A 27,042-nucleotide genomic window follows, 5' to 3' on the forward strand; every position below is an offset into this window, starting at 1 on the left:
ATGAATATTCTGTATTTTTTCTGGGGGAGAAGGCATCAGCTCAGGCAGAAGCCGTGGAGGTGTTTGTGGCCTCCGCTGGGCAGTGGGTGAAGCATGAACATGATAAAAGTGGCTCTAGAAAAAGAGAGCGGTGTAGCTTGGCCAGCACAGCCATGCGTGTTGTGCTGGATGCTCTGCCGTTGGATGGGCACCTGCACGGGCAGAGCTTAGTCCACAACTCGGGGCAGGAAAGTCTGGAAAAAAACCCATGAGATGTTCCCGTAGGCAGCACCGTCCATCCCTGAAACGGGAGGAGTGAAGTGCAGAGCAAGGCGGGTTCGGGCTCCTGTGGGACCGGCTGTCCCTGCCCAGGGGTGCGCGGGTGCAAGGTGCAAATCTGCAGGTGTGATGGAGGGGGTCTGATGAAGAGGATCCCCCAAGTGACCATCTCTGCTCTAAGACGGGAAGATCTGGAGGGAGGAGAGATGGGGATGTGTTCCCCACTAGCATCAGGCAAAGCAGGCATGGTGAAGCTGCTGTTACTGGCGATTTCAGTGAAACCAAGCCGAAACTGAGCCTTGGAGGACTTCATTGCTCTTCTCTTTCATGTAGGAAGGTATTAGGGCCACAGACAGTCTCTGTGGTCCTCCTCCTTGATATTGGGTGGATTCCCATTTGCCCTTCCCCTGGCAGAGGCTGCCTTTGCCGGGATGCGACCGCAGGGCAGCTCCGCCGGCCGATGGGCTGCTCCTCGCCCGAGCCGGGTCCCCGTGGGTGGTCGGGGTTCGGGCTCTGGTCTGAAGATGGTGCAGAGAGGGACGTTGTATGGGTGGTAGCTCTGCGCTTGCTGGTTTTGAGGGACTTGCCTTTACCCCGGTGTTTAATTGCAAGGTGCTTTCTGTGTTGGTACAACCCTGGGCGCTTTAAACCCCCAATGTGTGGAGCCCTTGCTCCCAGACCTCTTGGGTGCTGGGAGAGGCTTACTGGGGATGTGGTGACGTTTTGTTATTTAAAAGCAAGGTGGTTTGTTCTTAACTCAAGTTTTTCCTCCCCTTTGGAATATGGCTAAAATGCAATTCAGGTACCAGGTGTAAATGAGCCGAGCAGAAGGAACACGTGGAGATGTCTCCAGCAGGCTCAGCGGGGAGGAGGGATGGGGCTTGGTAACTGAAACTCCTTGGGGGGAAAAAAAAAAAGCTTTTGTTTTTGTCTCAGCTTTGCGCTCAGCCAGCCTGCCCACATTAGGGAAACATGAGCGCGAATGCACGAGACCTTATGCATTTTAAAATCTTCCCTCTCTGAGGGCAAGCTCCGGGTTAGCGGGTCAGCTGATTTAGGTGAACCGTTTAGCGCGCATTAAAATCACAATTTATGCAATCTGTGCTCTGGCTTTAAAAAGAGGAGCAATCAGGTGCTTAATAAAATCACCTCCAGCCCTCCCCTTTCAGTTCATTACAAATAAATGCCTTTTTTTTACATCATAAAAATGGATTAGGAGTCATTTTGAATTGTTATCCTAGCAAGATGTGCAGCTCGGGATATGCAGGCGTGTTCGGTGTGATTGAGGTTTGTGTATTTTGGTGCTTGCATACTGCCTGGGAGACCATTCAAATAAACATTTACTAGAACATCACACTGCATGTCTGAATGGCGCAGAAAGGCTGATTGGCAGGTTCGCTCCTTCTTTTTGTTTCCGTTCTTGGATGAAACAGCAAAACAAAATTCAGCGTGGCTTAAAAAAAGATAAAATTTTATGGAAATGCGACTTTTTGTCTGACTCGTTATTTTTTTTTAATGCGGAAGAGTCAGAGATTTTAAAGTTACGGTTCCCACAGCAATTGTAACTCTCATCTCTTGTGCGAGTGTTATACTTTGCAGGACCGTATATGCTATTAAATTTATGCCCAATGCGTGTACGTATGGCATGGCAAGCAGAGCAGCCGCGTATGATGGATCTGCACGGCCTCATGGAGCGATCCTACGGGAACCCTTCCTTTTAAACCTCTGGGCCAGATCCTGCACTCCCTTGCACCAGTAGAAGCCCTTTTGGAGAGGGTGGTTGATAGGTGCTGTCGGCTCTGGGCAGGGTTAGGTGACACGGTTGTGATAATAACAACAACAAGACAGTGCCCCATCGTCGCTGGAGCTTGGTGATGTTGTTAGAGCCGTGGAAAGAGGGGGAAAAAAAAAAAGACATAATACAGTTCTCTTTGAGCCACAATTCAAGCAGCCATCCCCGCTCAGCAAAGCGCTGAGGCGTGTGCTTTAGTCTCATGGACTGTAATGGGAATTAAACACATATTTAAAGTTAAGCGTGTGGTTAAGCACCTTGGTGAAGCGGTGCTCGAATGGGAATTTGAAGCATACAGGGAGAAAACGCTGTATTTTTTAACAGATTTGCCTTGTGTCATTGCTGGCGTTTATGGAGAGGTGAGGTAGAGTTGTTTTGAGCTCAGGACCGGATCCAGATCTTTTTGGAGTAATTTTTTTTTTAATCCCGGTGTTCATCTCTTCCTCGCTAGCCTTCATGCTGGCTTGCTGTCTGTTCTTGGTGCCCTCCTCATGCTCTGCCTCGGTTTCCCTGCCTGATGCTCACCTGCCCGTGGGCTCATTTGCTGACCCCCCGCAGCACGTGGGGGTGGTTCTGATTCACGAACAGGGGTGGGCCACGCGTCCTCCAGACAGAAGCTGCCTGCTGTCAGGAAGGGCAGCTGGAGGAGAAGGGAGTTGGCAGGACCCCCGCATCCCCGAGGCATGCTCAGCATTTTGGGCAGGTCACCTCCAGTGACCGAGATGTCCCAGCTCTCCTGGGAGCATCATGCTTCTTGCAGTTGTGTTTCTTCTTGAGTGCTCCTCGCTGCAATTCAAGCTCACAACTTCTCGTGCCACCCACCGTGGCTGCAGGAAGAGAGTAAGCATCCCTCCATCCTCGGGGTACGTTGTCGCTTCTGCTGGCAGAGGCTGCGTGAGGACCGAGCAGGCTTGGTCAGGTCTGTGCTCGCGGGACCATCTCCTGAGACAGGATCCAGCGCCTTCCTGAACTTTCCTTTTGTACCAGATGTGGCTGTTCTTGCAAAGCCCGTTTCCCGAAGCCCTGTTTCTCTCCTCCTTGCATGCTTTTGGTTGGCTCCGATAACCCTTCCCTGCCCTCCTGTGCGATGTGCGTTAGTGGATGGGGTGATCTGAGGCCTCTTTCTCCTACCTCCTCTTATCACAAAGCTGAAAGAATGTCAGTATTTCTGAGACCTTTTCTGCCTTTTTAGACTTGGTTGTGATGGGCCAGTGTGAAAGGGAAGGACGGAGAGGCAGACGGAGGTGCCGTGGGTGCAGAAACCTTGATTCTGCAGGAAACGGCCAAAGCTCCCCCATTACGGGGATGACAGCCAGAGGCTGGTGTTATCCCTGCTCTAGGGAAGAGCACACTAGCTAACATCCTTTCCCCTGCCCTGCTGTTTCTTCGAAGCCGGAGGGATCACATACTGTCTGCGGGTATGTCCTGCACCCCGGGAGGGTGAGGAAGCAGCAGGGTGCAGAGGAGGTCGTGATAAACGGCGGTGTGCAGGAGAGGGAAGACTCCGAGAGATGACTGCAGAGATCAGCCTTATTTTTCATCGTTAATGATCTGAAAGAAGGTGCAAACAGCATGTTAATTAAGATTTGCAGAAGAAATATTTGAATTGAGAGGTGCAGCAAAGAAAGAGCAATAAGGCAAAGGAGTCCTAGGAAGAAGCTGCTGTGGTGTGGAGGTTTGATCTGGAAAGGGAAGAAGCAGATGCCTTGCAACCCACCACGTTAAATGTAGTTATTTTTCTTCCAAAGTTGCCCTGAGTGTAGCTTGGTTGGGGTGCGGGCACAGGCGTCCTGGTGCAGGGTCTGGCCTGGCAAAGGGACCTGCTGGCGGAGCTGGGAGGGAGAGGATGGACAGACCTGCCGCCGGCCAACCTGGGCACCAACAGGTCTCTTCTCTGAGTTTGGCTGCAGCAGAGGGTTTGGCCGAGAGGATTGATTGCCAATTAACAGATACTGTTATAACGGCTAACGCGAATGATCCCAGCTCTGGTTGTGCTTCACCCTGGGACATGGCCTTGGAGGATTTGAGCCCGGGAGTAAGCCTCTGCCTGGTGAAGCGGCATTTATAGGGTCTCCGTGCTGCTGTTAGCCATCGCTTTTAGTTAAATTAATTAGAAATCTGTTAGCTCAAATTACAGCATGGCTAAAACCTAATGCAAATGTTTACTACACCTGCTCATTGAGCACTGCTTTATTATAGCCCTCGGCAATGGCAGAGATGAACCGGGACAGGTTTGTGTGCCGAGCTGCGGAGGTCCGGGGTTTGGTCCTTGCTGGTGGCATCTTCCCCTTTGGTCTGCGTTAGGTGGACGTGCCTTACCTGCCCGCTTGTGTCCGCGGTCCGGTGGTGCTTTCTGCGTCTGGGTTGACCTGGGAGGGGATGAAATGTTTGAAAGAGAGATAAGAAGCTCTCGGGCTGAATGCTTTGACTCACGAAGAAAGGTGGGGAGGACAAAATTGGGGGACTGGAAGACCAGAAGGGACTGTGGGGTCATCGGCTCTGCCCTTCAATGCCGCACATGGCGCAAGAATTCCCTGAAGCCTTTATTTCTCATTTGAAATAAAGCATAACTTTTCTAAAAGTATCCAGGCTTGATTTTAAAAAAAGGAAAAAGAAAAAAAAATTGACATTGATGGATGATCCACTGCAACCTTTGGTAAATTGTTCTAATGTTTAATTACCTTCACGGCCAAAAAGGAAAGAAAGGAAAAAGTACACAGTGTGAAGAGCTCTGAGGACTGTGTGGTTATCGCTGATACCTGTTTGTTTACCGTGGCTCGCCCGCTGGGACTGCGCAGGGCGATGTGATGCTCCGGCATCAGGGTCCTGCTGGCCCCAGCTCCCTGAAGCTGCAGGGCAGGATGGGGGGGGTCGTTGTGCGGGGTTTGTGCTGGGCAGAGCCCGGCTGTCCCGGGGGACTGTCCTTGGAGCGATGGCCCTGGGCTGTAAGAGCCCCGTTTCACCCAGCAGCAGGTAATTTGCGATGGGGCTGGTTGTCAGCACAACGTGGGACAGGAATTGGGTTTGGATGTCGTGTGGGAGCAGTAGTGGCTTCAAAGTTAGGAAAGAAATAAGGATATTTTCCCCCCAGGACAAAACTTTGTGTCAGTGTTCAGAGGAAACAGCAGAAGGGGTTCAGGTCAGCTGGGCTGAATGCTGCACTGATTTGCACCGATTTTGCTTTGACCCGTACGAGGGATGCTTTGGTGTAACAGGTCTGCCCAGCCCAAACCGTGTTTTCCTCCAGCCTGGGACCTTCTTCTGTGAGTTCAGCCCTTTTTGGCGTGGTGGCTGGCAGACCCTCAGGGTTTGCTTTCGTAATGGCTGGGCTGCATCGCTGCAGTTGCACTGTGACTGCAAAGCTGCAGGGCTGGAGGACTCCTGCGGGGAGCCGTGCCAAGTCCACCCGCTACGGGGAGCAGCAGGGAGCAGAGCTGACCGAGGAGCCCGGGCAGAGTCGGGAAAGGCCAGAGCCTGTTGTAAGAAAGAGTTTGTCCAGACCGCAGAGGAGCAGCAGGACTCCCTCATCTTTCACCCCTTGGGTAGAGAAGGGTGGTGGCTTGTGTTCGAAGAAGCACGTGAATCCTCTTGCTTCTCAGAAATTGTTCAGCATCTCAAACAGATGCCCAAACAGTGATTGCCCTCCAGGTCGGCAGCTTGGCAGCCTTCAGAATTTATGAGTTCCAATCTCTTGGGCTTCGAGGTGGCTTCTTCCATCAGTTTTCCTCAGTGCTTCAAATAAGTCCCAGCTTTGCTGCTTTCCAGCTTCAGCTGCGGTTTCCTCCCATGCCACGAGCCCTGCAGTTCTGCATACACAGGGGTTGTCCCCACCAGCCCTCTTCTCCCCCATCCTCCTCCTCTCCTGTGGGTCTCGGCAACCCTCTGGTGCCCGGCGGCTCCTGCTCGGCCGGCGCGGGGCACGCGGGAGCGCGGCGGGAAGGACATTACGCAGGAGAATATGCATGTTCACAGCTCAGAGGATTAAAGGCCCGTGTTCTTATCACTGCAGAACAGAGTATTATAAATCCAGCCTTAGAATACCAAATCCCGGCGCGGCTCGGCCATTGTTTGGGAATATTAAAAAGCTCGGAGACAGAAATAATCAGTTTCCGAATGACACATTGTCAAATAAAACATTTCTCATATTATCCCTTCTTTCCCCTTTCTCTCTCCTGCTCCCTCAGTTGGATAATTTAACATGAAAAATAGATTAAAATGAGGCTGGCTTGAATGCCTCCTAAGTTTGACTCTTTTTTTCTTTTTTTTTTCCCCTCCCCTTTCCCCGGGAAGCTCTCCCGGCGTGTGCAGCGTGGTTAAACAAGCAGCTGCTGGCGCGGGGTCAGGGACAAAAGGAGCACATCGAAACTGAGCCGCCTGCTATGAGCCCATCAGTGCTCACGCGAGGGGCTGGCACGGGCACCCCCAGCCTTTCCCAGGCAGAGGGGGTGCCGTTGTCTCGGTGATTGGCAGAGCAGAGATCTCCAGCTCATCCCGAAGGATGCGGGAGCTGCGGCTGGGCTGGGTTGGGAGCCCTCGGCTTCCTTGAGCCAACCCTGTCATTCCTGAGCTGGGGAGGGGAATGCCACACTAATAACATCTGTGCCTTCGCGCCTTTTTGTAATTTCTCCCAAGCAGAGAGATCTTTAATTTAATATGCCCACAGGTTTATCTGCTCTGGGCCGTTTCCCGGGGGCAGACCTGAGCCCAGCCAGGCAGATGCACGGCCCCAGCACTGCTGCGGGTGCCCGGACCCCTTCCTGGGTCCAGCTGGCAAAGCTCCTCCTCGTGCAGGGCTTTCTCAGTCACCCTGGGCTTTTCCGAGCATCTGGGTTCTCTCCGGTTGTGCTTTTCCAGGGAGGGCAAGTGCCCGTGTGCCTGTGGGTGTGGAGTGCTCTGCCCTGCAGCCGCTTCGCAGTTGCAGAGAGCACCCAGGCACAAGCGATGTCCAGCCGGGCGGCTCAGGGGCTTGGTGGTGAGGCCTTGGAGAAGACTTTTCCCGGTAGTCATGTCCATGAGTGTTGTTCTGAAACCCTTCAGGAACGTGAGAGCCCTCGCTTTGCTGGAAGGATGTCGGCACACAAGCCGGACCTGATTTTGCAGTGCGGTTCGTCGTGTTGAAGTTTGTGGCCCTGCTGTGTCCTTGTCACTAGGCCTCCCTTTTGGAGGGTCTGGTGTGCCATGGTTTCTCTCCTGCAAAACGAGCTTCCAGGGAAATTCGGTGCCGAGGGGTGCGGGTGGCTTACGCCGGGGAGCTCCTGTGATGCTCCGGGCTCTCTGTGCATCAGGCGCTGCGCAAACTCGAGGAAACGCGTTTCTGCTCTTCCAGGCTGAGGTGTCCACGCTGCTTCTTGCACCTGAGAGTGGAAGGCCGGGTAGGGTCCTCATCCTGCTGGTCCTTCAGGTGCTCCGGTACTGCAGGGCACAAACCCAGTCAGGTCCATCCATCCATCTCCTGAGCGCCAACCCACCTTTCCTGATGGCACACGTCACCTGAATTAGGGAAGTTAAGCTGAGCAATGTCCTCCTGAACCCTTCTCCCATTAGTGCTAATCTGGGGGGAGAGGTAGGGGGGTTCTGATGGGAGGTGCTGGGCCGGGCTCCTCTCTGCGGTGGGTCGTGGTGCTGGGGTGGTCCAGGGAAGCGTCTCTCCTCTGCTCCTGCTGCCGAGGCCTCTCCCCCAGCTACCTCCTCCTGTCAGCTGCAATTTTCAATGCCGCCTCTTTACAGCTGATCCTGTTTACGAGTCGGAGTCTCTCTCCGGGTACAGCATGGTGCTTTGTGTCGAATGCAGATGAAATATTTGAACGTCTCCGCTTTGTTTTTGCACGCTCTGTAAAGTTCTGGGCGGTGGCATCCCTTGTGCCAAAGAAACGCCTGCCCTGCGCTGGCTGTTCCACGTTGCGCTGCAAAGCCCCGATTGCTCACGCCGCTCCCGATTTACGTGTCCTGCTTTACTTGTCTGCCACGGGATAAAATTGCTCCAACGCTGTGGAGATTAAGAGGCTGGAAGCTGGCACGTGCACTGTGGCTGAATTTAACTTCCAGAGCAGCCAGAGGCAGGGCTGGATCCCTACGGCGCTTCCCAGCCTGCTTCCTTGGGAGGAGAGGCCACTTCTATGGATGTATAGATATTTAGGAAGATTATTTTTTTGGTAAAGAATTTTTTTTTTTTTTTCCATGGGAATGTACTTGGGAGCTGTATTGAATAAAATTTGGAGATGGGGGAAGAGGAGAGCTTTGCAGAGAAGGTCTTGGTCTGGAATATGTTATGCTGTGCCCCCAGGTCTGCAGCTGAAGTCTCGTTGAAACCATAGGCAAATCACAACCAGAAATGATGGAGTTGGGGTAACCGTGCCCTGGGGAGCGGCGGTTGCGTGGTGCCGTTTGTTGCAGCGTCGTTTGTGTGAAATGTTGTGTGTCTCTGCTGAGGCTTTAGTGCTCCCGTGTCGGTGGCTGGGTTGTTTTAATGAGGTTTTTTCTCTGAAGTGCTGGGATGCGATTGCCTCCTTTCCCATCTCCCCGTGCAGCGCAGGAGGGGGAGCTCGCCCACCTCAGCCCCTGTGTGCGTGGGTGGGCTTGGGGGGCTGGGGGACCCGAGGGGTGCGTGGTAAGAACAAAGTCCTTGGAAGAGCGGGCAAAATAACTTGGGCAGAGCTGAGCCGGTGCTGTCCCTGGCCAAAGGCCACCTCGGGCACCCTGCCTGTGACATCCTGCCCCAGAGGGGGCTGCTCCATGAACCCACCCGTGTGCGGTTCCTGGAGCACTGATGAAAGGGTGCTCTGGGGGTGGAAGAGGAGAGGGTCCGTGGATGCTGGCCGCAGCATCTCCTGACCCGTCCCTGTGCCCTGTGCGTGCCCTGACCTGTGCTCTTTGCTCTCCTCTGCAGGGTGGGCTGATCGCGCTGCTCCTGCTCCTCTTGGTCTTCACGGTGGCTCTGTACGCCCAGCGGCGCTGGCACAAGCGCCGCCGCATCCCGCAGAAGAGTGCCAGCACAGAGGCCACCCACGAGATCCACTACATCCCCTCGGTGCTGCTGGGCCCCCAGGCCCGCGAGAGCTTCCGCAACTCACGCCTCCAGGCCCACAACTCGGTCATCGGGGTGCCCATCCGTGAGACCCCCATCCTGGATGACTATGAGGACGAGGAGGAGGAGGAGACGCCGCGGCGGGCAGAGCCCAGCACCAGGGAGGATGAGTTTGGCAGCCAGGTGACACGGACGCTGGAGAGCCTGGGCCGGGGTGGGGAGGAGAAGCCCGACTACGAGAAGAAAGGTTTGTGGCTTTTCGCTCTCCTCTTTCCCTCTCGCCAGCCCCTGCCGGGGTGTCTGTCCTATGTGGTGTCACCTAAAGAGGATGGCTCATCCATGCATAGCCCCTGCAGCTGGCGCTTGGCTCTCCAGGCTTTGGTCCTCAGCTGTCATCTACAAGGTGGTTTGCAGACCTTGTCCTGAAGCTGCCCTTCCTGATAGGGCAATCGCCTTCGGATCGTGCTGGGGAAACTGAGGCACAGTAGATGTGAGCCCTCAGCTGTCGCTGCCAGCCCTGAGGACCAGGTCCCATGGTCTCGCAGCACTCCCTGACTGTGCTTTGCTGATGGTTTAGGAGCCATAGGAGCATGTGAGCTGTGTGCTTGGGAGCTGTGGATTCGTAGGATTTGACCTGTCTCCTTTGTCACGTCCTCTTCCAAAACCAGTCTCCCTCTTCCAGTGCGAGCCTGCCTGGAGAGATGGGAAGCTGATGACTCTACTTTCAGACTTGGTGGTGTATCTGGTCCTAGCAATGGCAGAGACCGCTGTGAAACCCCCGGCAGATTGGGGGATGCCTGGTGGGAGAGCAGAGCTGGTTTTTCCCAGGGAGGGGAGGTGCTCTTTTGCCATGGGCTTGTGCAGCACCGAAGGAGTCATTCCTGCTGCTCCAGCAGCGCTGGAACTCCTGTCTCCTCAACAGGATGGGAATGCTGGGATTCATACCGACTTCTTGCCGTGGGAGAGTGCTAGTACATGGGCATCAATCAGGCCAGTCGTCACTCTCTAGGTGGCAGAAATGTTCATTGCCTTGCCGTCGAGTAGGGCATCAGTTCTAGCGAGCGAACGTGTCGGTGCGCTGGGGCTCCGCCAGCCTGCTGAGCCTTGATGCTCCTCCGAGAGCTGCTCCATAAAGCTGTATTTTCCACTAGCGGCAAAACATCCCCTGTGCTTTATTCTCTAAGCAATCAGACAAACGATCCTGTAGTCGCCCGCAAACAAAGCCATCAGGGCTGTAGATTTAAGGCAAGCGCATAGGAGCCCTGTGTGGAGCTGGAAATGGCAGATCAGAAAATTTTCATTGCGGGAAGTGCAACGCTGAATCCGTGTGGATCTGATGGACAGGCACAGACCCCAAATGTGAACCGTTTCCTACTCGTGGTGTTTGGCATAGCAGTTAGAGTGTTATATAGCATCTGTAGGTCGGATTAGAAAGAAGCCTATACAATTCCATAAGTGTGGGTTCTGGCTGCTGCCTGTCCCTATGGCACTGACTGCTTGTAAGGTATAATATTGGATAACACTGCTGTTGTAAGGTATAGAATCCTCTGCTAGGAGCTGCGTTGGGGTCCCTGTTCCTGAGCAGGTGAAGTGCTGCGGATGCTTTGTGCCTTCCCTGAAGTGGGCTGGGATTTGGAGGAGCTCTGGTCCCTTTGGGGTTCCTCCTCCTCAGAGCTGTGCCCAGCTCAGAAAGAAATTTGTGGGGGGGTCCCCCTGGGTAAAGCGGTCCAACATCGGCACAGCAAGTAGCCAAAGGTTGGATGCAGTAGGACAGACAGACAGGGTCCTCTGCGGTCACAGTGTACGTGATTGCACGCATTGCTGGCTGTACCAGGTATGCGGGAGCAGAAGGGAGCCCATAGGGACAGGGCTTGGCAGCGCTCCTGCAGGCTGAGCAGCTGGGGAGGCGTGTTACCTGCTATCAGCCTGTACGGCTTCTCCTGGGAGAGGAGGAGAGACCAAACCACGGGTGACAGATGCTGGTGGCGTCTTTTAATGCAGTACTGGAAGACACTCAGGAGCTCTAGGAGGAGGTCAGTGCGAGAGCCTATATAAAGCAGTCTAGACTAGCTGCTCTTTATTTAGTTGTTCTCTTAACTAAAAATAAAACTCGTGCTGCTGAACCATGTGGTTCTGCTCTCTGCACTTGGAGAACCGTCCCCGAGAGGGCCAGGCAGGGTCTGGGTGCTGCCCCCCACCTGTGCGCGGGGACGGAGGGACCGCAGGCTGCACGGGTACAACTGCGTGACTCGGGGGGGTGTTTCTCCTGCGCGGATAAGAGCGGCGCTTTCCCCAGAGTGTTTTGGCTAATGCACACTTGATTGCCTGCATTTTTAAAGTCTGTCTCTCAGAAGCTGCAACACCCGCCTCTGCTTATTGAAACGTTTTTAGAAGCCGTTTAATGTTGTTCACCTGCAATGCACAGTAAAATGCATTCAAATAAACAAAAGCAAAGTACATTAGTGCTAATTGCTGAGTGACTCCAGCAGGAGCGAGCAGGGGATGTGCCAGCTCCTTCTGTGCAGGGAAGGGTGACGCTGGACTGTCCTTCCCTTCTTCCCGTGAGTGTGTGGGATTCCCATAAAGACTGAGCTGTCCCTGTTGGAGCACCCGTGGTGGCAGTGCTGGGGGACACGGATGGAGACAGGGACTCTTCTTGGTTCCACGGAGGAGACTGTGCAGCTCTGAGCATCGGAGCTGGGGAGAGCCCAGATGATGCATCCTGTCTGGAAAGCAGGTCCCTGCACCTGCGATGGTCGTTAAGTGGTGACTGAGGTTGTGTTTCTTCCACCCTTAAAGTGCTCTTTATTCTTTCCTCTTTTAAGCAAGGTTATTACGACGGTGATGGTTATCGTTCCTCAAACAACTGTGGAGGGCCGCAGGGGTCCATCTGCCATCCTCGAGTGCTGATCTGAGCGTCCCTGTTGGCATCCCCCTTTGTGTACGGCTGGCTGTCACCGGCCCGCGGTGTTAAGGGATGTTTCCCCAGCCCTCTGCTCGCTGAGAATGAACAAATGAAAGCCTTTATATATCGTAACTGAGCTGCCTTTTTTATTCTTTCATACTCTCTTCTTTGTTTTGCTTTTCTATAAATTATTTAGAGTTGTGTGAGTAGGGAAGACAGCAGTAACTGCATTTCAGTCCTCTTCAAAACATAATAGTAAACAAGATCTAGGGCAGAATATTAAACTATCCGAGGGCTGCAGGAATTGGCAATAAAGAACTTCTTATACTGACTGCAAAATTCCCCCAAGCTGGGGCTGCAAGCTGCCTGCAGGGCCAGGGCTACCCCAGGCTGAGTTATGTTCACAAATGCTTCCACCGGTTCAGCTCGTGATGCCGTCGGGCTTTGCACCTTGGATCGAGGCAGGTTTGTGTCTTGCCTGGTCTCATCCTTCCAAACCGTGCCGGTTCACCATGTGTTTCCTCCCAGATGGACACTCTTGGATGAGGCTTTGCTCAGGGAGTCAAGCTACGGGATGTGCTAGTTGCTCCTCTCTGCAGAAGCTGGCCAGAGCTTGGATTGCCAAGGATGAGGTGGCTGTAGTTCAGATCTAGCATTTTTACACCAGAAATATAAATATACCTGCTGTGGGCTTTGCACTCTGACCTGGTTTGCACACATGTGGGAAACACGGTGATTTGGGAGGCGTTGGATGTGCTGCGCACACAGGCGCTTCAACCTTCGCAGCAGATGCAGCTGGGATTCCCGCGGGAATGCGGCAGGTGGGATGGAGAAACTCTGCAGTTGGTGCGAGCAGACACCACGTACCTGGAGATCCCCAGGGGCTGGAAATCAGTTCTGCTCGGGCACGGTTTTACGGGTGGATTGAAGATGGATGCATCAAGAGAAACCCAGCTGGAGCATGGCCCCAGCTCGAGGGCAGGGTCAGCCTTCCCCCCCCGGTGCCCGGCTGCCTGGCTGGAGCTGCCAGGTTTTGGTGCAATCACCGGGGCTGGGCGAGGAGCTGTGCCCGCATCCCGGGGAGTCTGTCAGCACCCAAGGGAAAAGCTCCCCTTGCTGCTCTTGCAGTGTGGTGTTGTGATAAGACATCAGCTGGGACTTGTCAGCGGGCTCCAAATGGTATCATCGCTGGGGCTGTCACTAGAGGCTCTTTCAAGTGTCACTTCCCAGTATTAATTACCAGGGAATGGCAAATCCGATGAAGATGGAGCGTTTTGGCTTGCCCTCCACCTGCCTGTGCTGCTTGTTTTCCCCCACGTGCCGGGCAGTGATTGATGTGCAGGTGCCGGGTCGTGCCGGCGGCGGGCGCTTTCCATCATTTGGGATTCATGCACCCCGCGCTGTGCGGCTGTTGGGCTCGCTTGCCCTTTCCATGAGGAAGAATATGGGTTTTTTTATTCCCCTTGTGGAGCTTCTGGATGTATCAGGTCAGGCAGGGAATTGCACTGGATGACTTTACTGAGTACAGCCCTGCAAAATGGGAGAGAAGTCCGAGCCCGGGAGGTCGAGCAGCACAAATGTTCTGCAAATCATGGGCAAGCAGCACACGGATCAGTGAGCCAAACTTTCCTCCCAGTTCTCAGGCAGCGCTCTGCAGCGATGCGGATGGGAGGGCTGCTCCCGCGCGGTGCCGGAGCATCTGTAGTGAAGCCCAGCGCAAACAAAACACGGGAGCAATGTGCTGAATAATGACATCTAGCAACAAGCGTGTCTGAGTGATAAAGTTAATGAAATTACAGGTTCTGACCTGATACCAGGCTCTGCTGTGGGTAGATAAACAGCAGGGCAAAGATGAGATGTTTATTTCTCCCTAGCTGCAGTTGTAATCTGGATGCGCTGTGCAGGGCCATTAACATTATTACTGTTATGCAAAATCATTTTTGACTTGGGGGAAAAAAAAAAAAAAAGGAAAGAAAGAAAAATCCCCCAACTCCCTAGAAAATGGAAAGCTGACAAAATTAGAATTGCAGCAGGAGCACAAACTGACCTGGTGACATTGTACAGAGCCCAGATGAATTTAGACAGAAGAAAAATCCGAGGCAGTTTAAGAAGAAAAGTAGTCTTTTTTTTTATTAATATAATAAAATTAAATGGAGCAAGGAAGGAGGCAATAGCCAGCCAGTCCTAATTACCCAAAAGGATCCCTTTGTGCTGGTGTGGAAAAGGGGCCGTGCCGTCTCCTCGCTGTTTTGGGTTCTCTCTGGCAATTGGAAGGTTTCCAGGGGTTTCGTGCCCCGTGGGTGTGCGTGGTGCCAAGTGGGGTCTGCTGGTGTGGGGTGCGGTTTCTGGGGTCTTGGTCTTTGCTGGGGACACCCCCGTGTCCGAACCCGGTCCCCGTGGGTACACGGCGTTCTGCGATTAAGGGGATTTGGGTAAATTCGTGCAGGTGATGTCACTGTCCTCACTGCCTCTGTCCTCACTTCTCCGGGTAGTTTCCAGTCCACGCACCTGATGATTTCTGCTCTCCTGCCTTTCCTGAGCAGATGACCTCAAGCTCCAACCCCTTGGGAATTCCTAACTTGCTTTTATCTTTTAAGATACCTGGCTCTCATCTTTACTGACGTGGTTTCATCCTGCAGCAGCAGGAGCCCTTTGCTTCTGTCCATCAAGTGGTGTTTGGGGGGGTTTGGCCCCCAGTCCATCGCAGGCAGCACCGCTACGTCCCCAGATGGGACACATTGGATGCACAGAGATGGAGTTAGTAAATGAAGGCAGATATATTCAGGCTTGCTGGACTGCTGGGGTTACCCACAAGTTCCTCAATGAGAAGATTTTGCCAAACCAAATGTCCTAAGGATCAGTGAGAAGCAGAACTTCTGCCTGGTGAAAACTGAGGAGAAAATAGATGTCAGATTGAAAATCGAGTATCTGCAATTCTAGTCCTGCAACAAAGGACCCATCTTTATTTTCTCAGTTTCTTTCATGTTCAAAAAAAGAACTTTTCAAGTGGGCCTTTGTGCTGGCTTCACAGACTCTGCAGTCTGGGTATGGCCTCCAAGTCTAGACAGGAGACAGGACTTATTACCGATGGTACCGATGATCAAAGCTGTGGTTGTGGAGTCATCTTGAATTCATATCTCCTGGACTTTCTTCTCACCTGCTGTGTTAACTTCGGTAAACCTCTGAAGTTTCTCTTACTTAATCCATGGATGCTTTTCTCTATAGTGATAGCGAGAGGCTTTTGAGCATGCCTGAAAGATGGTCTGGCACCTAGAGTGAACCCGGAGATGTCGATCCAGCTCCCCTCTGCCACCGGCTGCTTTGGTAACCCTGGTCATGTCACCTAATGGTCCAGTCCTCATCTATGAGTTGGAGAGGGGAGCCAAGCCAGACAGCAGACAGGGCAGCACGAGGAAACGTTGAGAACTGCTGATGTAAGAGGTTGTGGTCCCAACAGCCTCCCAGCCAAACTCCTCTGGGTGATGCAGGCCGGGAGAACTGGGGGAGAAGGGTTTTTGGCAGGGGAGACAAATGGCTTAGGTTTGAGATAATGGCAAAAGGCAGGCAGGGGAAGGGTGCTGGTGATAAGGAGAGGGAGTTTCCTATGCCACCCACCAACGCTGTAGCAGCTGTTCTGGTGGCCACATCTCGGTCATCATCTTCGCCTCCCAGCAAAGACTCCTCTAGGGGAGAGGTAAGGCAGCGCTCTGGCCCAGGTCGTGGTGGCAGGGCTGGGGAAAGGGACGTTTTGGGGGCTGAGATGTGGAAGAGGAGGGCAGGTAGTTAAGCTGTGCCCTAGGGTTGCTATTCATTACAAATGTATGAGCTCTGTAGTATCTTGGAGATGAGATTTAAAGTCGGGGTGTGAGTCGGAAGCGATGCCCTCGTAACGGGCAGGGTGATGGTGTTCTCCTCCGTGATGGAGAGGGGAGAGCCCATGGGCAACGGGAGCGAGATGACCGTCCTGGTGTTGCTGTCCCCGAGCTGACAGCCCAGCATCCTCGAGGGGACATCTGCACCCAGCCGGGCTCGTGGCTGGCTGCCGGCAGGGAGATCCCCGCCGTGCCGGGCTGTGCCGTCCCCAGTGCCGGAGCCACCGTGCTGTGGCTGGGAGCCGCTGTCTGTGGCTGCCGTTCGCTCGGGTAGGCAGATGCAGTGCCACCCTGAATCCAAGTATTAACCAGAGGCTTTCTGAGCCTTTAATAAATAAAATGATGGCTTAATGTTTGTCTGGGGCTGGAAGCTAAAATGGGACAGTACGTCAGGCCGGCATCTGATGTGTCTTGGGGCTCTGTCGTCTTTCCAGTGACCTGATGGGATCGTGACCCTCTTTGTACGTGATCAGCTTTTCCCAGCTCTAATCCCCGCCAACTCCTTGCGTAATTTACAGAGGCCTTTGAAAATATATATTCACGTAGCCTGCCCATGGAAAGTGTTTTTTGCAGTTCGCTATTCCTGGCTGAAAAACCCGGCTGCAAATTTCAGCTTTAAAGAAATAAAAAAAAAATGAGGCCCAAGAGGGTAGGAATCGGGTCCCAATTCAGGGAAACATTTAAGCACGTGCTTAGCTGGTGTCTCCAGTTATTAGAGAAATTAAACATGTCTTTATGTCCAACATGTTTAATTGGTGGAGTGCATTAATGAAGAGAATAGGGGCCCCAGTTGCAGCGGTTGGATATGCCGTTGGGTCGTTCAATTTTATATTGATGCCAGCTCTGACTTTAATGTTGATTTGAAAATGTCCATACCTGCCAGGGAAAAGCTGTGCTTTCCAGAGAGATAAACAGTCATAATGAATATATTAATTGCCTTTTGAGCTTTGAACAGAGAGCTGCCAGGCTGGAGTTTTAGTTTTGTTTTCATCACCCCATCACACCAAACTGGTTGCCTCCATCCCAAATTTGGGTTGTCCCTATCAACATGGTGGGAGGGAACGATGGTCTCTTGGCCCGGTGGTCCTGCGGAACACGCTCCCCCTCCCTTACACCTCCCAAGAAAGTGGCCTAAGGCAGCACCACGGATGCGCGGGAGCATGCCCGGGAGGTCTCCACAACGAGACCCATGTCCAACATCTCTCCTGCCTCCAGCAGCAGGTCAGAAGGGATGGGGAAGCTCCCAGGGGCTGGTGGCCTCCTCTGGTCCTGCATCCCCCTGGCCGAGGGAGGTGCTGTGCTGGCATGTGCTTAATGGCTAATTAAGGCTTAAACATCTCTCAGGCTGGTTGGGGCTCTTCCTGGCCCACTGTTGAGAAAATACTGGTAGGTTGGATTTCCTGATGTGGTTTCCTTGTTTTTCTCCCCTCCCTTCACCTTTGCTATATCCTCACTCACTAATTTCATGAGACAGAGGAGGGAAGGAGCAGATGGAAAAGCAGCTTCTGATGGTGCCATAGCGAATGGAAGAAAAAAGAGGTGTTTAAATGTGCCAGCATTTTGCTGAGCATCCCAAAGGGATGGCGGTTTCGTGAAGTCCTGCTGGTTTATCGCCGCTTTGCGAGGCTTGGGCTGGTCTCGCCCCGATGGTGCACAACATCCCATGTGAGAAGAAATACCCTTAGTCATCCCCTCTTCCAGCCACAGCTGGGTGACTTGTGGCTCCCTCAAGTCAGCAGCAGCTCTTTTAATGTGAGTTTTTGTTGGGTTTTGTGGGGCTGCTGATGCCTGGTGGAGATGTCGCGGCAGTTCTGTGTGCAGTAGCCCTGATTCCCCAGGTGTCCAAAGTGCTTTTCATCCAGGCGGAATCACAGGCTCACAGAAGATAAGCTGTGAAGTTTTGGCTGTCCAAGGAAAACAAGCCATCAGGAACTATATTTATATAAATGTCAGGCGCGTGTTGTTTGTCACTTTGTGCATCACTATGAATGTTTGATAAAGCACTACATTATTTAAGGCGTAGCTGGGTTGTAGGCCAGTTGTTGACCAGGATTAGCTTCCAGATGATTTTTTTATTTTTTTACTTCCCCCCCCGACCCCCGATGCAAAATTTAAAAAAAAAAAATATGGTGGTTGTTTGTTCTCCTTGGGAGACCCTGGAGGATCTCAATTGTCCTCCTCTCTCCTGGGTTTCTGTGCTGAGTTGCATCTTGCAGCCAGATGCAATGGAGAGGACCTGGGAGAGCTTCAGCTCTGCCCAGGGTTGTCCTTCCGTGGTGTCAGCATGGAGCAAAAACCTGCCACCGGTTTCTGAAGTCAGGCTGACGAGGAGAAGAGGGCATGGGGTCTGGGCTGAAGGAGAACAAGCCCACAATGTTCCCCGTTTCTGCTGGAAGTATATACAGATGCTAGTGAGCACTCGGGCAGCCCCTGCGATGCATGGCTCGGCGCTGAGGCTGCTCCAGATCCTGTCGCCTGCATGAGAGCGATGGGTTTGTCTCGGTCCATGATGCTCAGCGCTTCTTCACCGAGGCTTTTACCGGCATTGCGGCTTTGCCGGTCGGCGTGTGCGAGATGTTCTCCCCGTCGGTCTCTCCTGGGCTTATGGGTTTTCTGGGGAGGGGAGCGGGGAGGGCAGCTGCAGCGCCAGCTCTTCGCTCTCTTTGCATGTCCTCTTCCTATCGGTCGTCTTTACCTGGCTACGGCACCGAGACAGTTAGTTTTGTCAGCTGGCTCCTAAGGAAGATGGATCGAGGCCGGGCACCTGCACTGATATTAGGTCTGCAGGCACCTTCCAGCCCCATTTATCATTAGGCAGTGACCTACCCGAAGGACCAGCGGGAGAGGAAACTTATTAACAAGGTGCTTCAAATCAATCCTTTCTGACGGCCCCGCTGAGTTACAGCCTTTGCTGCGACTCACCCACCGGGTCCTGCGGGGTCTGGCTATGCTCGGTCTCACTTGCTTTGCCCGTGTGGCTTGGAAGTGTTTTGCTTTTGATAGCCTGGGCTCTACGGGTGTTCCCTCAGCTCCAGGTCTTTTCCTGAGCCAACAAACCAGCTCTCAGCTCCTTCTTTCCTGCCTGCTGCCAGCACCCGTGTGCTTCCCGGTGCGGGAGGTGGTTGGTCCCAGCCACTGCAGGGGGGGGCTCCTTTTGGTGGTGTTTGTGCCGTGCGTGCACGGCTGAAGCACCTTGGCCCCATTGCAATTCGGGTTTTTGGTGGTTTGCCCTTCTCCTCTGGGTTGACATCGCTCCCTTGTTCTCCCCGGCACGTGGCACGGAGTTGCTGGTACCGTGAAAAGATATCGCCTTGCCTGTTGGGCAAAGGAAATTTAATTTCCAACTAACAAATTTGTTGTGCGCTGTGCCACCGAGCAGGGAGTTGGGTGATGGTTGAGGCTGGAGAGGGGCCACCGTGCCACGTTTCCCACCCAGGTTTGCCGGCCGTTGCTGTTCCTGGAGCCCTGCCCGTACCCATCCCCAGGCTCACGCTCACTTTACAGATGCCGAAGTGCTGCTGCCTCCAGGTTCATCGCCCAGCGGCGGTTCCTCAGCCGGGTGGGGATGGGGTTTGTCCTGTCCTCGGTGGGTCTCTGCCCTCCCCATGGGGCAGTTTTTCCTCTGGATTTGTGGAGCTGTAGGAGACGTGCGGTGGAGAGAGGGAGCTGGAGGTCAGCGCTGTGCTCTCGAGCCGACGTCTCTCCTCCACGCAACATTAGCCCGGGCCGCTTCGTGTGCCCATTAGCACCAAATCGGGAAGCTTCCTCCAGAGTGTTCTTATTTAACTTTTCAATTATTTTATAACTTGAGGAGCATTAGCTGCTGCTGAGGGTCTGCTCATCTTCCCTGCTCCTCTCTGCTCGCCATGTAAGTGAAAAAGTTATGGTGTCTCATAAAAAAAGGTAAGTTAAGGGTTTTATTAGAGTGGAGATGGTGGGAAGCAGCGTCTCTGGTGGCCTGGCTCTTCTCGGTGCATGGGGCAGGGGGAGATGGGGCAGCATCCCATGGCCAAAGGCTTTTCCTCGCAGAAGGAGAAATGGGATAAAGGGACAAATCATAAACTAATAGAATAGTTTGAGCTGCAAAGGACCTTTAAAGGTCATCTAGTCCAACCCCCCTGCCCTGAGCAGGGAGATCTTCAACTTGATCAGGTTGCTCAGAGCTCCTGAAACCTTGAATGTTTCCAGGGATGGGGCATCCACTACCTCTCTGGGCAACCTGTGCCAACCACCCTCATTGTAAAAAATTTCTTCCTTATATCTAGTCTAAATCTACCCTCTTTTAGTTTAAAACCATTCCCCCTTGTCCTGTCGCCACAGGCCCTGCTAAAAAGTCTGTCCCCATCTTTCTTACAAGCCCCCTTTAAGTACTGAAGGGCCGCAGTAAGGTCTCCCTGGAGCCTCCTCTTCTCCGGGCTGAACAGCCCCAATCCGCAGTGCTCTGTGGGTGTCAGGGGAGGGGTGCGCTAGGAAAGTCTTTGCCCTGCAGAGAGCTGAGGGTTTCCTAGTCAGAAACAACTCCTGGGAAGATCAAACCCAGCTGGTGGCAGCCCAAGGAGTGCAGAGACCCGTCTGCTTTTGCAAGATGCTCGCCATGTAAAGGTGCGAGGCAGAGGTGGGGACCGTTGGACCGGGGCTCTTAAGCATTTGATCTTTCGCAATGTGTTTATAATTATATTGCATTATCTTAATTACCAACCGGGGAAGTCGGGAGCGTGGCGGGGGGAAGGGAAAGGAGGAAGGTAGAAAGGCAGGGAAAGTGCAGGGTGACGAATAACTCGCAGCCTTTGTCGATAGGGCCGCGATTGCGGTCGGAGTTGGAAACGATGCTATTAATACAATGCTTATTCATTTCCTATAATAAAAAAAGGGAAGTGCTTTGCAATTACCCAATTCCGAATGAAATTAACATTCCGTGGCATTTTCCAGTAAACGGTTAGTTTGCACACATGAGTGGAGGCAATTAGCTGGGAAGCGATTGAGCGCCGTGACTGGAGAGAGGATGAAGAGGGGTCAGGGCAGCCGGTGCTGGGAGGGCACTGCCATGGGCTCTGGATGCCCCTTCCCGGTGGGCTGGGCATTCCCCGGCGTCATGCTGGTTTAAGGAGCAGCTCACTCGGCTGCAGCAAGGACCAGAGCTGCAGGTATTATCTCCTGCTCTCTGAAGATGGGGGGGAGAACGGCAAAGCTTTGCAATAAAGAGGAAAAGCAAAGAGTGGGTGCGTGGTCAGAGGGGTTGTGGGGTGCCCCGCTGCTCCCTGGGGTCCCCATCCCCACTGCGGGATGCTGAGCCAACGCAGGTCTCCATCCCCCTCCCATGCTGCACACCAGCCTCTCCCGGCATCCCTCCTTCCCTGTCACGCGCCCCAAGCTTTATTAAAAATCAACGGAGACTTTTTTTCCCCCAGATTTGTTAAACTACTGAAAACTTCTGATCCTATCAGGGTTTTTTTTTTTCCCTGCCTCGTACCAGATAAGGATTGTGCTGGCTCTGAGCCCGGAGCTGAGGGTGGTGGAGAACGGGGTAGGGAAGCAGTCATCTCATGAATATATGAAGGAGGAAAGTACATTTGTTCAGTTTCTTTCAAAGGAGACATCTCGAATAAAACTTTCTCTCTTCTTCTGCTACCCTCCTCCTCCAATTTGCAATTAAAATCAGACTTTTACGTATAAAAATCTATTTTTATAGTGAGAGATTTATTAATGTATGTAAAAATCTATTAATGTGTTAATACCTATGCTAAAAAAATTTGTACATTTTCTATTTTAAAACTCAACAAAAAGAGCCAGGAGAGAAAAGAAAGAAAAAGTCGAGATGGAATACAAGCCTGTTTTCAAAATGCTCCCGGGTTCCCATATCTCTCTGTTGCTGCATCTGAAAACCCCTCTGTGTAAAAGAGCTTCTCGGAGAGAGATTGATCCTCCCTCGCGCGGCGTTGGCAGGCTGGGCTGGGGGCCAGCTCCGGCAAAGCGCGTGGTGCCACGTATATCATTTCTCCTGATGGGTTCGCCTAAGGATGGCTTGGAGATGTATGCATTGCAGGAGGTGCTTGGTCCCCTGATGTGTGGGTATGTGTGGTTAGTTGTGCTTTGTTTTGATTTTTTTATATATTTTTTTTTTTTTCCTTAAATATATATATCTCCTGAGTTGGTTGTATAATGCAGCCAGCAGTGTCTTGGTGTTCTTGGAAGCAGTGTGCCTGCACGTGGCATATGACGTGGACTAATGGAGCGTGGGGGACCGACGGGGACAGAGGCTCTTGGTCGAGATGCGGTAGAGGTGTTTGGTGGCCGGAGAAAGAGATGGAGCGCTAAAGTTCTCCGTGTTTCTCATGTCTTTGCCGTATCCACCATGCTCTATGGCAGGACACTGCTCTCCAGATGTGTTTTCTTCCCAACACGTGTGAAGCTGTTGTACAAATCTCTCCCACCGTCATCACACAGGCATCGGTGTAATTACCTAATTTTATGCTAGCAAAGCTCTCTGCTTTCTGGAGCTTGGTACCTTCAGGGTGGCACTGTTGAAAATCAGTCCACATCCCAGTTTCAGAACAAACACCGTTGCTTATTTCATGCTTCGAAAAGCAACAAACACCCATTATTTTATTTTTCATGCAGAAAACTTCCAATATTGTGAAATTTATGCTTGTTCCAAGTAGAATCAGAAAGTTGATTTCTTGAAATACTTTGTAGAACAGAAATTTCAAAAATACCGATGCAGAAACATCAAAATGTGCTTATTGAAACTCAGGGGTTTGATTTGGAGGAAACAATTATAACGTTATTAAACTGCATTACACGTACCTGATGTTTACATGGTGCGTTATGGACGTGATGATGCATTAGACCTTTTGAGCCAGCGTCAGTGATTCTGAGGAGAGCACCCTCCCCTGTGCCTAGAAAAAGTGGATTATTTGAAAAATACTGGGAGCAGTCGGTGAGAGGGCAGGAGATGGGCATGGAGAAGAGCTGGTGTCTGAGACGGCGGCGCTGTGTCCACGGGTGCTGTCATGAATGCGTGCACAGGTCAGGAGGTAAAAGTCCCACCAATCTTAACTTCTAATTGCGCCCAAATTTTCTCATCTAATCCTTGATTAAGTTTGACGTGTTCTTGCGAAACACATGGATTCCAGCGAAGCGGCATGCTCAGTCAAGCTGCTCTGCGAGTTACTCCTCTCTCCAAAACTCTGGGAGCATTTTAAGCACTGGTAATGTTGAGGAATCGATAACTTGCCCTCTGACACTCGGAAATCAAAGAGAGGGTTGGGAAAATCAGATGCTTAAAAAACTATATTTTTTAAAAATACATTTTACTCAATACCTAATGTGGGAGGCTCTAACAGAAGCTGCTGTTGCCTTTCCAGTCTTCTCCCTGCAGCTGTAGGAGTGCAGATGTTGTGTGAGGAGGACAGGGATGGTTGTGGCTCCGGGGACTGAAACTTTAAGCCAAACACCAAAGACTGGGAGACTCGGAGAAGCTGGCACCTTTGCAGAACCTTAAAGCCTCACTGCTCTGTTTTAATACGCTGCAAAAACCGAGCTGGGAGGCTGTCCGGCTCTCCCAACCGCTCAGCGGCAGCACGAGGCGTTGAGCCTGGTTTGGGGAGAAGCTGCTGCCCTTTCCCTGCCCTGCCAGGGTCTGGTGCAGCATCGAGTGGGGCTGCCAGGTACTGGGTGGATATAGGGTCTCTGCGGGCTGCAGGAGGTTGGCTTAGGCTGAGGGCGGTTTTCCAGCGTGTGGTACAGCTGCTTCATTGGGATCCTCCAAGGCCATGTCTGAAGACTCTAAAATATCTCAGCGAGGTTGAGGGCTTGTTTCCAAGAGCTATGGGGTACTTCCATTGCCACCGGCTCCATCCCGGCTTCCCAGCCTCAGCTGGCAGAAAACAGGTTGCACAGTCAAAGAGGTTTTGCAATTCCTTGTCCCTTGTGCTGGACCCTTGGGAATGTCCTGGGATGGCGGGGGCACCATCCAAGTGCAACCAGCGGCGGTGGAAGCATGCAACCAGCACGTCTCTCAAATACGGGTTGTGGATGGTTGTGTTGATCTGAGCCTGGGACTGTGTTTTGGAGAATCCCTCCTGGCCACCGATGCTGGTGAGATACTAGTTTTGGTATCTCCCCAAAACAACCCCCCAAACCCAGCCTGTGCATCTGGGAAAGGTACGGCTCTCCTGGCCGCGCTGGGAGTCCCGTGAGGACTGAAATGAGTGCCGCCGCTTCCCGTCTCCATTGCAATGTATTTGTACTCAAACATCACTCATATTGTTCAGTTGATGACTTTTTTTTTGTTGTTGTTGTAATTTTTAAGCCAAACAACATATTTTCACACTGCAATTTGTGCCAGCAAAAAGGAAGGAAGAAAGGAAGGCTCTTGGTATGAATTGTTTTGTGGGAGACGTGCAAACGAATAGGGGAGCCATAAGGAGAGCAAATTGCTTTCAAAATAGCGTATGGGGGTGGACAGGAGGGAGGTGTACGACGGGAACATGTAATGTGCTTTGCAAAGGTACGGTGACCTTCAGCTGCATCCTTAAATCGCTGCTGGAGATGGAAGCTGATTTTGTGGAGGCTGAAGAGCCACGTGCTTCCTCTGCTTCAGCTTGTTCCTGGGGTTGTTACGCTGCTGAAGGCCCTTGCTATAGGACGAGGTGAGATTGAGATTGTAGCGTTGTGCCAAACCTCAGGGTGGATCTCACCACCTCTGCCAGGCTGGAGAAACTCTCAACGTGGTGCCGAAGATGTGAGCTCAATAGCTCCGATGGATTTATCTCCTGGAAACCAGGGACGGTAGAGAAGGCGGTTTGGCAAGCTTCGCTCAAGGAGAGGACGGTCCTATTGCCTCTAAATCTGCGTCGTGTTCGGCCGTCGTTGGGAGGAGCCGGTGCCCGGGCGCTGGCGATGCGGCTGCGTTGTGCTGGGGAGGGGAGCAGCATGCGGGTAGCGCGGCAGCGCCGGGAGCCGCCGGCTGAGCCCGTGTTTGGCACGTGCAGCCCAGGCGGGTCCTGCAGGGCAGAGCTGGGGTATTCGAAGCTTTGCACTACCCTGCGGTAGCGTGTGTTGCCATCCTTTTCAGAACTATTAAAACCTCTGTGGGAGATGGGAACGCCAAGCACGCGCGCAGTGTGTGTGGGGCACGGCGGTGCGTGTGTGCGAACTCGTGTTTGCCGTGCGGTTGTGTGATGCCCGCGGAGGCATCGCTCCGGGTGCTGGGTTCCTACCCCTGGCTGTCGGGGCTCAGCTGGCTGACTGTGGAAATCCCCGGGTGGCAAAGCGCAGGTGGCAGTCTGCGGTGGACTGTGTCTCTTTTATGGATGTGATGGACACCCCCATAGTCAAGAGGGTCCCAGCAGCCTCGGTGAGCGCCGTGCCTCATTACGTTATGGTGCATTGGTTTCTTCTCCCTCCCTTTTGTCACGGTTGGCAGTGCATGAAGGGTCCTTCCTTCATCCTTGACCCCTGATGCTCATTCAGTTGAAGCCTGGCTACCTTTCATTTGTCTGGCCATGTCGAACTCCGCTTGCTGAGATCATGTCGACAAGGGTTTTTTCTTTTTCCCTTTTTTTTTTTCTTTTATTCTTTTTTTTTTTCCCTTTCATTGCTCGAAACCCTGGAGCTCAGGGGCATGGAGAGGCCAAGGACGTGCTGGCGCACATGAGCTGTGCAGAACGGTGAGATGCACCAGCTTTTTGCTCCCATTTCTGGAATAAGTATTTGTAACATCATCGCAAATAGCCGGCGACTGCAGGGACCCTCTCCCCACGAAGGTAATGCTCCCCCCCCCAGCTTTTGGCGTTCACTCCACTGATGAGCGCACGAGCAGATGCCTCTGGATGGATGTGCCGAGTGTGGTGGCCAGATGGGGTACGATCACTGCGGCGCTGATTACTCCCATCAGCCGAGCAGGGACCATGTGAGAGCTGCGACCTCGCCGCGTTTTGTCGCTAGCTGAAGGCATGGCCCCCTCCTCCTCCCCTCCCGCGCTCTCCTTCTGGCCTCCTTTCGGTAAATAAGCCTCAGCCGCACGGTTCCCGAGCTCCCTGCTCCACTTGCGCGCGTTATATATTGCACAGCCCCGAGGTTCAAATAACTTGCCATCTGTTCGCAGGGAGGTCCTGCTACGCTTGCTCCTGGGCGAAGGAGCTGTGGGGACAGGCTTCCCCCCGCAGGCATGGCAGCGGGGTGCTGAGCCGCACCGGTGCTGCCGCAGCATCCTTCCCCAGCGCCTCGGAGGAGCCCTGTGAAAGGGGGCTGGATGTGTGCTGTCAGGGATGGGGCTAGATGCTCTTTGGAGACCTTTCCCCACTCCTGATTTTTTTTTTTTTATCCCTGCGATGCTGCTTGCTGAGGCATCCGACACCGCAGGGTCTGGCTGCGCCTGACGTAAATGGGGAGAGCTTTGGGGAGCTCTGCCTTTGATCTGTGGTGCCTGGGGGAGCCTGGTGTTGAATAATTGGAAGACGTAATATGGCTGGTCCCTTAGGCTGTCCTCTCTCTAGAGCTCTCCTGAAATGGTTCCCACCTTCGGTGCTTACGCAGGCAGCAGGTTTGATCCTTGTCTCTCCATCGCCCGCTGCGGCACCCGGCGCTGGGTGGATGGAGCCTCTCCCGAGCCCTCCGGACGCACCTGCGCCCACGGGCATTAGCCGCTCTGCTCTTCTCCGGCGCTTCCCGTCCCAAAGGCCCTGGCAGGTTTTGGTACCTTCTCTGCAGCATGCGGGGGTAGAAAAGCACCCTAGGGTGGTCTAGAGCCTCTTGCCCCTGGGAAAGACGAGGGCATCGCCTTTGGGATTTGAGGAGAAGGAAGGGGGAGCTGCTCCGTGGGCTGGTGTGGCACTCTCCGTGGCACGGGGTGGTGGGGGCTCTGCCCTCCCCGCAGCGCGGGTGGCTGTTGGAGGAGTCTGCTGCAGACTCCGCATTTGAGTCAAATCCTTGTCTAGGATTATAAATGCCTCGTCCTGCATGGCCACCTTCTCATTTCGCACTAAAATGGACTCTGCCACATGCTGCGAAGGGAATTAGAGTCCATGGTCCGGACCAGTTACGCACCTCGAGCTCACCGGGTGCCCGAGGAGCTCCGTACAGATCTGATGTGTCTCTGGACCCGGGAGATGCGGCGGGGTGATGCTTCGGCCCGTGACTCCTGGCAGGCTGGGGAGCTCCAAGGCGCTTGCTCATCCCTTATCCGAGC

The 27,042-nt window shown here is 53.1% G+C and overlaps 1 protein-coding gene across 1 annotated transcript in view; it reads left to right on the forward strand.

Annotated features, from left to right (window-relative positions):
• The window catches only part of ASTN2 (astrotactin 2), a 361,627-nt gene that overhangs the window by 83,833 nt on the left and 250,752 nt on the right, over window positions 1–27,042 (forward strand). Inside the window, exon 3 of the mRNA XM_075170429.1 lies at window positions 8,937–9,321. Coding sequence (XP_075026530.1) covers window positions 8,937–9,321 — 385 coding nt within the window. The remainder of the gene's footprint in view (window positions 1–8,936; window positions 9,322–27,042) is intronic.

The sequence above is a fragment of the Calonectris borealis genome, chromosome 21 (assembly GCF_964195595.1).
Source record: "Calonectris borealis chromosome 21, bCalBor7.hap1.2, whole genome shotgun sequence".
Taxonomy (NCBI): domain Eukaryota; kingdom Metazoa; phylum Chordata; class Aves; order Procellariiformes; family Procellariidae; genus Calonectris; species Calonectris borealis.